The sequence below is a fragment of the Malania oleifera genome, chromosome 13, assembly GCF_029873635.1.
Source record: "Malania oleifera isolate guangnan ecotype guangnan chromosome 13, ASM2987363v1, whole genome shotgun sequence".
Classification (NCBI taxonomy): Eukaryota; Viridiplantae; Streptophyta; class Magnoliopsida; order Santalales; family Ximeniaceae; genus Malania; species Malania oleifera.
In genome coordinates this window covers 52793175-52803396 of record NC_080429.1, presented here as the reverse complement: position 1 = coordinate 52803396, position 10222 = coordinate 52793175, and the positions used below count along the sequence as shown (strand labels likewise).

The 10222-nt window shown below is 33.5% G+C and overlaps 1 protein-coding gene and 1 non-coding gene across 2 annotated transcripts; one reads left to right on the top strand and one right to left on the bottom strand.

Annotated features, from left to right (window-relative positions):
- Positions 1-1981: 1981 nt before the first annotated feature.
- Positions 1982-5058, bottom strand: LOC131146320 (pentatricopeptide repeat-containing protein At1g74600, chloroplastic). The gene has a single exon (XM_058095862.1). It carries the CDS (start codon positions 5028-5030, stop codon positions 2340-2342), a length of 2691 nt encoding a protein of 896 aa, XP_057951845.1. The 5' UTR covers positions 5031-5058; the 3' UTR covers positions 1982-2339.
- A 90-nt stretch (positions 5059-5148) lies between these two features.
- Positions 5149-5229, top strand: TRNAL-CAG (transfer RNA leucine (anticodon CAG)). Its single transcript has one exon. It is a non-coding gene; the product is annotated as a tRNA-Leu (tRNA).
- The last annotated feature ends 4993 nt before the right edge of the window (positions 5230-10222 follow it).

Here is a 10222-nt window from a genome sequence, read left to right as displayed (position 1 = left end):
TTCCTCTCTGGACCCTAGGAGACCCGTCCGGTTAAAACGGTCGGATTTATGATAGTTAATCGTTTATAAATGAGTCAACTTGTAACCCATCCGTTTATAAACAGGTTATTTTGGATTCAGGTCGGGTTACACTAGGTGACCCTGTTCAATAAATGAGAAAACCCCAAATGCTATTCTAATTCCTCGCCGCGGCTACCTCCTCCTGCTGCTCCACCTCTTCGAGTCGTCGTCCCCTCCTTAGGTCTGCTCCAGCTCAGCCTCAGCTCCTCCGGTCCTCCAGCTCCTAACCGTCGTTCGGTGACTCCGGCGGGCAGCTATTCCAGATCCGAGGTCTCCGAGCCTAAATCAAACCAAGTTGAAGTCACCAACATGAACAATTTACAATGCCATCTGCCTCCCTCACCCTCACACCCTCTGACGGAACCGTGCGGTGAACGCACTGAGCAATCTTGACAGGGAAACAATGGCGGAATACCAGTCCGAATTGAAGAAATTGGCTGAGAAGGTTATGGAAGTGATGGATGAAAATCTGGGTTTGCGGCCTTTGCCAAAGGGGTACATCAAGAAGGCACTAAATGGGGGTGGGGGAAGAGGATGAGGGTGCCTTCTATGGCACCAAGGTCAGCCACTGCCACTCGCCGGTCGCAGTTATTAAACCCCCACAATTTAAAAAACTGATTTTGATTTAAACCCCTTCTTCTTCCTCCTCCTTCAACCGAGAGACACTGATTGAGAGATGAGAGATCTGCTCTTGATGATTTATTTGCTTTAAATTTTTAAAATAATTAAATTTTTTTTTTAAAACGGATAGATCCGCTCGTTTAATAAACAGGTTAGGGTTTATAGGATCGGGACCCATTTATTTCAAATCCATTTACAATCCAATCCGTTTAGGTCAAGACTTTTTCCGCTAATTATATACTGATAGCAGAGATAATCTTGTGTTTACTTGTTACTTAATGAAAGGAAAATATTAGGAATGGGAGAAAAGTCAGAAAAAATTTACGAATAAAATTTTAATTTTATACATCATTAATATTTAAATTTTTTTATTTTTTAATTATATAAAAATATTTATTTTTAATAGAATTTAATATTAAAAAAATAGAATAGAAAATAAATTTCTTCCTTATTTTTTTTTCTTTTTTTCTGAAGTAAAATTATGGATCCAATCGAACCATAATTATCTGTTTGAATCAAAGATTTTTTATAAAGAAAAGAAAAAAAAAGAAAATATGAAGGAAACTTATTTTTTATTTTATTTTTTCTTTATATCAAATAATATTAAAAATAAAAAAAATAATTTTAATATAATTAAAAATTAAGACAAATCAAAGGATGCATAAAATTAAAATTCTATTTATTAATTTGATATATTTTTTATGATAACTATCTTCCATATTTTCCTTTCCAAGTTCCAAACAGGTCTAAAAGCTTCAAGAAATTATTCAAATTGGGATGAGAATCTTGTTTAGCTGTCTTCCCTCGGTTATGCAGTTACAAACAAGCTGGCATGGGCTAAATCAAACGCATCTGAAGCTAAGGAATGCCATCACATTTGTAAATGTTGACCCTATTGTTTCTTGTATTATCTTTGACATCAAAAGTGGATGCTACAGATTAAGCAAATTTACAAGGTAGTTTTTTTCTCTTGCTCCAGTTTTGTATTGTATTACTTTTCCTTTGTATTATCCCTCTTTGAGCTAATATATTACGAAGACGTTATGTTAATGTGCTAAATTGAATTACTACTGAATTATCATTCTTGGCATATTATTATTCATAATACACTTTTGTGAGCCTCTCTCCCTGCCTTTCCAGTTGCTTGCTCCATCATATTCACACCTAGTCAGCTTTCAAATCTGCCAATTCACCGACGGATATATATATATATATATATATATATATATATATATATATATATATATATATTCCTAGACATTGAAAGTGGTAGCAGGGATTTAGAAAGCGAGTGCTACACTTAATCAAATTCATATACTGGATGAAAATTTTATATACCAACAATCGCTATTCGGCTATTACAGTTATAAATTCGGATAAAGTGGATATTTGTAGGCGCCAAATGCCTATTATTGAAATAAAAATAAAAATATGAAGCCTGATTTATAGTGTTGGAAACTCTGCCTACCAAAATGAGACAAAAACTAGAAACTGGCCAAGAAAGAAACAGTACATGAAGTCATGGAAAATAAATCTATCCTTTTAAGCTATTATGCTCTACCGTTTTGTCATCTGCCGCCTTTATTAATGCAAGTGTGCATGTACCAGAAGATCAAAATCTTAGTTTGGAAAATTTACCAACTACTCCACCCTGCACCTCAGACCGAACTCCATCCAGGTTCCTTAACCACCCCAGTTCCCTTCATCATGCTTCTGATTTCCAAGACCTGTTCCCACTGACCCACATTTGCACATATGTTAGATAGGGAGACGTAAGGTCCAGCATCACATGGCTCCAACTCGATAACCTTTTCTGCAGCTAGCCTTCCAAGCTCAACATTCCCATGTACTTTGCACGCGGCAAGTACTGTTCCCCATACTAAAGCGTCCGGCTTGATAGGCATATTGTTAACAAACCTTTCAGCCTCTTCTAGTCTCCCAGAGCGACCAAGAAGATCAACCATACAAGCGTAGTGACGATTACCAGGCTCAATTCCATAGTCTCTGGTCATTGAATCCAGATGAAAATAGCCTTCTTCAACCAAACCACTATGGCTGCAGGCAGATAAAATGCCAACAAAAGTTACCGAATCAGGTTTTATTCCTTTCTCCCTCATAAGCTCATAAGCTCTTAAAGCATCAGCTCCTCTACCGTGTTGAGCATAGCTCACAATCATAGCAGTCCATCCAATCACATCAGGTTTTTCAATTTGATCAAAAATTTTGCAACAGTTGTCAATGCTTCCACATTTTGAATACATCATAACAAGTGAACTACCAACAGAAACTTCTGAACTTAAGCCCAATTTTGTGGTGCAAGCATGCAATTGGATACCAATATCTGGTCTATTCAATGTGGCGACAGCCCCAAGTACAGACGAAACTGTGAAAGAGTCGATACAAAAATTAGCCATCAACATTTCATGGAACACCACGAGTGCCTCTTCAATGTGGCCATTTTGGGCATATCCTGAAACCAAGGAAGAGCAACAAACTTGATCCTTCTGGGGCAGCATGTCAAACACCCTTCTTGCTAGATTAGAGACACCACATTTTGAGTACATATGTACAACTGCACTGCCAACAAGTACCTCATAGCCATATCCTGTACGAACAGCATGACCATGAACCTCCTTTCCTTTATGCAAGCAATAAAGAGCAGAACATGCATTTAAAACTGCATTATAAGTCACTCGATCAGGTATAATTTCTTCAAAGAGCATCTCTCTGAACAACTGAAGCGCCCGATCTGCATAGCCATTTTCTACAAGGCCAGCAATCATTGATGACCATGAAACACTGTCCTTGTCAAGAATTTGTTCAAAGATGTCATAAGATTCCTCTAAATTACCACATTTTGAATACATTGTCAGGAGAGAACAGCCCACAGAAACATCAAAAACTAGACCAGTTTTAATATTATAGCAGTGGATCTGCCTCCCCAAATATAAGCAGTCTACAACACTCAAAAGACTAGAACTACAAAACCGATCAGGTCTCAGACCCTCCCGAGTCATTCTTTGAAACAGTTTGACTGCCTTTTGACAACTCTGGTTCTGAGCAAAAGCAGAAATCATTACAGCCCAAGTATTTGGGTTTTTCAAACTTTCCATCTCTCTAAAAACTGTCTCAGATATATCAACTTTTCCGATTTTTGAATACACATTGATCAAAGAAGCCTTTACGACTGAATCCATATAGAACCCAGTTTTGATTGTCCATGAGTGGAGTTGAATTGCCTCCTTGCCCATAGTTAGTGTAGCACAACCAGCAAGTACACTAGTAACCGTGTGGCTGTTTATTTCATCCCCTGTATTTCTCATTTCTTTGAAAAATTGGAGTGCAAAAGCAGAATCATCATTCTGAACAAAACCAGAAATAATGGCAGTCCATGATACTACATTTCGTATTGGCATGCTCAAGAATTTATTAACAGCTTCACCCATCTCTCTACATTTGGCATAAAAATCAACAATAGCTGTTCCCACAAAAACATCTTCCCCTGCACCGCATTTAATAACCCACCCTTGAACCCCTTTTCCAATCTCAAGTTCTTCAAGCATGGCACAAGCCGTTAGAATGCTGGAAAATGTGTAAATATTTGGCACCAAAGGCTTGCGACACATTCGGCAGAAAAGATCCAAGGCGACCCAATTCTCCCCATTTCTAACAGCCCCAGAAATAATTGCATTCCAGCAAACTACATTTTCACATAAAACGTCACTGAACACCCTCAAAGCATCCTCGAAGCTGCAATTTTTCGCAAACAAATCTATCATACCAGTCCTCACATAACCATTTGAAAACAACCCATTTTTTATTGTGAGTGAATAAACGAACTTACCAAACATTGGATCCTGCAAGGCAGAACACGCGGAAAGAACGCTCCCATACGTGAATTGGTTAGGATTGTAGCCCAGAGAACGCAACTTACAAAAAATCTTCCAGCACTCTTCGAAGAAAGAGTTTTGCTTGTAACCCGAAATCATGATATTCCAAGAAATAAGATTTGGGTGAGCAATTTCATCAAACAGGTTATGTGCATCAACCATGGCAAAAGATTTGCAATAACAATCCAGTAAGGAATTCGCAACAAAGATATCAGAATATAACAAAAGTGATTTGAGTAAATAAGCATGTATAATTTTGGTATTTCTGAGAGTGCACATTCCTGACATGGTAGAGATATTGAAGAACTGAAAAGGATCAAAAGGAGAGAAATTGGTTTCCGTTTCACGGATGCCGCGAAAACTTGATGGGTTTTCGACATTGGTGGCGAGGAAAGAGACGAATCTGCGAGCTGAGACAGAGATTTTTGTTTCGATATTTTGAAGGATGAGAGAACTCATTTGAGTTCATATAGAAAGGAGAAACAGCATCAACAGACGGCTTCAAAAAGCGCGGAAATGAGGACCGATAATCAGCAAATTCATTAGTCATATTTGAAAATAGAACACTAGACAAAGTGTCAAGATGGCCGAGTTGGTCTAAGGCGCCAGTTTCAGGTACTGGTCCGAAAGGGCATGGGTTCGAATCCCATTCTTGACATCATCCGATAAAGATTTCTTTTGAAAAATTTCCGGATGTATGCAGTTTGGTGAGAACACCTTTTTTTAATTATCATAAGTCATTTTTTTTCTAAGATTTTACATAGAAAAATTGAAAAACGTCATGAACGTGTTCAATTGTGAGAAATTATATTCATTTAGAGATACAATTTTTTATTAAATAATTATAAAATAGCATCTTGTCTTTTTATTTTCTAATAGTTGATAAATTTGGAAATATATTTTAATTGTATTTAAGATGCAATTAAAAATAAAAAAATAAGATGATATTTTTATAATCATGAAAAAAATTTTAAAAAAAATCTAGTGAACAGATCTCGACCATCATACATACATACATACATACATATATATATATATATATATAAACTATTTATGTATTAATTGTTGTATAATACATAACATTTTTATCTATAATATTTCCAGGTCCTATTTATTCACACTTAACAAACTCTTTATAGAGGTTAAGTTTTTAACAGATGAAAACACAACAAACTAGTCCTATTTAATAAACCTCATACTTAATATTGAATTACATCAAAATTATAGATCTTCCAATTTTTAATTTTTAGATGTCTTGTTAAATGCCTCTAAAAATATAACACAGTACTTCATGATTACATTTCTTCTCATTTCCCAAATGCTCAATGAGATCAAATTTTTCCTTACTCGTTTCTTTATTTAAACGCACTCAATTTATAATTTCGTGTTCTAAATTTTCTTCATTAAAAGAGTTGTATTGGAGAACTTAATTTGACAAATATATATATATATATATATATATATATATATATATAATAGCTCTATTTAAATGTATGATTTATTAAGAGAAAACGTGACATTACATCATTGAAGAAGTTAAAATGGGCGGTCATTGCCCCCATGGGTATGGCGCGATAGAAAAACATCAGCAAGTAAGAATAAGTATCGAGAGTTTAATTCCAAGTAGATATACTCACGGAACCAGCGGTACCTGTGGATGGTGAGAGTTTTACTATGTGCGTCAATAGGGACCGTAAATGGTGAGAGTTCTCCGTGAGCCAGCGGGGACCGTGGATGGTAATGGAGATGCGTTCCGGGGGTCGGGTTAGCCTAACGTCTAACTGATGCACAGAAGCCGTGTCTGCATTCCGGACTTTACCCTAATCAGCGAGACTTGGGGGCTGAAGACGCTAATCCGTAAGTTTGGTACTGCACCAGGGGGTCCGAATGACTCATTGGTGGCTAGAGTTCCTATGTAATAAAAAAAAAAAAAAAAAAGGCGGTCATTAGAAATTATTTATGAATATAGTGGCTTATTAAAATTACCTACATATTAAATGGAAGATATTTTTGTAATTCACACATCCATTCATAAGGAGAACTTAATTTCTCCTCCTACCTAAATGTGTTTGGCTATTTGGATTAAGGATTTTGTGTGAAAAAAAAAATGAAAGTAGGAAAATAAATTTTATATTATATTTTTCTCTACATCAAATAGTATTAAAAAATATAATTTTGATCTAATATTATTGAAAAATAAAAAAAAAATTAAATGTTAGTCATGTGTACAAAACCAAATTTGTATTGACTGATTTTCTATATCTTTTATTTTCCCTCTTATTCTGTTTGATAATTAAACAAAAAAGTAAATTCATGTATATTTTCTTTTTCTTTCCTCTATATTTCTAAATAGGTTCTTAATAAGTTAATAAAGATTTCAAGGGAAACAAAATTATCAATTAGGATAAATCACAAAACATCAAAATTTACATTGAAAACTTCACTTAGTTTTAACTTTAAATTCGTATAAATTTAAATAAAATTAACTAAAACAGATTATTAAAGTTTATTTAAATCTCTGCAAATTCAAATTTAAATTTTATTCCAACATTTTTGTAGTTCACACATCCATTCATAAGGAGAGCAATTTCCCTTCCTATCTAAATGTATTTGCCTATTTAGATGAAGGATTTTGTGTACAAAAAAAAAAAATTAAGAAGAAAATACATTTTTATTATATTTTCTCCCTACATCAAATAATACTAAAAAAATAAAAATTTGATCTAATATTATTAAAAATTAAGAAAAATTATATGTTAGTCATGTGTAAAAAAATCATAAAATTTATTGATATATTTGTGGTGAAAATCCAACAACACCCTCTGAGTTTTTCAAATATGACACTTCACTTCTTGTGTTTTTGAAAACTACCAGAAAACCTCCAGAAGTTTAAATTTATTGACAACATGAACCTTCCGCTAATTGACTGTTAGTCGACTATTAAATACATGTTAAAAAATAATTTTTTACATTTAATAAGATAATATGTTAAAATAATATTGACTTAAATAAATTAAATTGAAAATATTGGCTAGTGTAATTTCTTGAAAACTAAATAACTGAATTGGAAACTTAACTGATTCTCTAATTGAAGAGTTTTTTGTCCAGTCGCTTTGAATCAATTAATTGACATAAGTATGAAAAAATAATTTTATTGTTATATCAAAATTTTTAATATATATATATTATAAAAATAAAATGATATTGACTTAAATAAATTAAATTAAAAAATTGGCTACTGTAATATCAGGAAAACTGAATAAATGAATTGGAAACCTAACCGATTCTTGAATTGAACAAAATAATTTTATTTTTATTTTAAAAAATTTTAAATATATATATTGAAAATTACTAATAAATCATAACAAATGCCTAGTAATTATAATATTTACAAAATGTCTGTTAGATGTAATTCTATAAAAATTTAATGACTAAACTGTTAACTTTGGTGTATTCCGAAGAGGGAAGTGAATAGGAATTTTAAACTTTTTCTTAAGTTAAACTAAATAGCAGCAGTATATTTGCAACTTATGATCTGTCTATACAGTTTCAAATGCGCAGATAAATAAAATGTAGGGAAATTAAATCATGCGCGGCATTCACAATATTACATATAGGTGCAATAAATAAATTATGGAAAAATAAAATGCACACACGATATGTTATCGCGGTTCGGCCAATACTACCTACGTCCTCTCTTCTAGTTCGCAAGCCCGAGGATTTCACTAATGCTCACTTAACGGGTGGAGTGGCACCGGTTACAATCAGGTCAATTAACGGGGCTGACCTCAACCTACAACCGTACCTTATCAGGATGGTGCACCTAACTTTTCTAACCGGGTCTAAGTCAATCCGAGACTATTCAACAAAACTAATCTCCCCCTTCAAGTCCACGACTGGAATACAAAGGATATAAAAATTTGCGTACAAACAAATATTTCTTACCTAAGCAGACTATGTACTACAATTTAGCACAGTATAATCAATGCACACCAATAATGTAAGAACTATAAGTTCAAGGGTGTATATGTGCAAACAACACTCAATATAATGTATAATCTCAAATATGCACAAGAGTATTCAAACAAGCTATTCTTTGAAAACCAAATATACCAAATTTCAATGTTAGATTAGTATTTCAAAGATGCTAACAAACTCAACAATATTTTCTTAATGTAATAAGCACAAAAGTTGTTTAAAATTAAGCTTATAAAATATTTTTACACACAAAAATATGGGATAAGGTATCTTGTAATATCAATTCAAAAACCCACAAGCCACTAAGTTTTTTCCACACAAGATTTATTAGATTAAATCAGTGGGAAAACTTATGTTTAACTCTCAATATCAAAATCAATCAACAAATAACACAATGAGAGTTTTAAGAAAATTTGAGTGGAATAAAAACACTCAAAGCACTCTCACAAATCTTGGATAATCGAAGGAATAGGTGTATGAGAGTGTATGAGAGTAGTATGAGCAAAATAGGATTTGAAAATTTGAGAAAGTTTTTGCTTAATCATTTTTGTTAATCTCTCTTAATTTGTGCAAATGAACTCATATATATAGGTAAGACACAAATTATGACCATTAGGGGACACCAAGGGAATTATTAAATTGTTTTAAAACCATTCAAGGAAATTAACCCTGTTTAACCATCTTAATTACAGTAAAAATATAAAACAACTCGAGAGTTCCGAGTGGTTGAACCACGGTTCGGTCGCCCGAATAGAGACAATGAAAAAAGTTAATTTTTAAAGTTCGGTCACCTGAGTATGGGTTCGGTTTGTTAAACCAAGGCAATTCTCACACTGTCCACGATTCGAGTGCCTGGTCCTGAGTTTGGTCTGCCAAAACCATGTATTCGGTAGCTCGAGGCAATTTTGAACGTGAAGTTCAAGCTGTCGAGTTGGTGGGAAAAGTTAAAAATAAGGTTTGGTTGCCCATGGACTCTACGTTTAAAATGGTTCGGTTGTCCGAAACCAAAGTCAACAAGTTGACTTGTCAAGGGTTCGGTCGCCCGAAGCCTTATAATTTTTACCTATAAGTCCATTTTCACTTCAATTATTCTCCTGATATTATAAGTGATTATGAGGACATCTTATGTGTATGTGTAAGGACTTAACGTCATTCTAAGGTCTTTGAGAGTACGCCTAAAAACCTGGCATCGGGAAGGTCAACCGAAGGGTGATCCCTAAGGTCTTTCTAAGGTCTTGAGCTTATGGTTCCTATATGCATGATATGCATCAATTATTACAAACCTTGACTTAAGTAGATATTACAGACCCGAAAGAATATAAATATAAATTAGAACAAAAAGAAATCTTCTGGGTCTTTAGATTTTGAGTCTTCATGTGCCATCAAGTGATCTGCTAATATGGACTTGCACACAAACTTGATAGAGATTAAATACAAAAAGTATTTATCATTATCAAAACCGGGATATGACTAATAAGGTCAACATAAACACATCATAAAACAAATAAAACATAATTCGATATTTTTAAATTCAAGTAACCTATCAAATATAATGTTAAAAAATACAAACTAAAATTTAAAAATTCATATTTCATAAATCAAAATTACCTATCAAACATTATGCTAAAAAAAAAACATAAACTAAAATTTCAAAATTCATATTTCGTAAATTA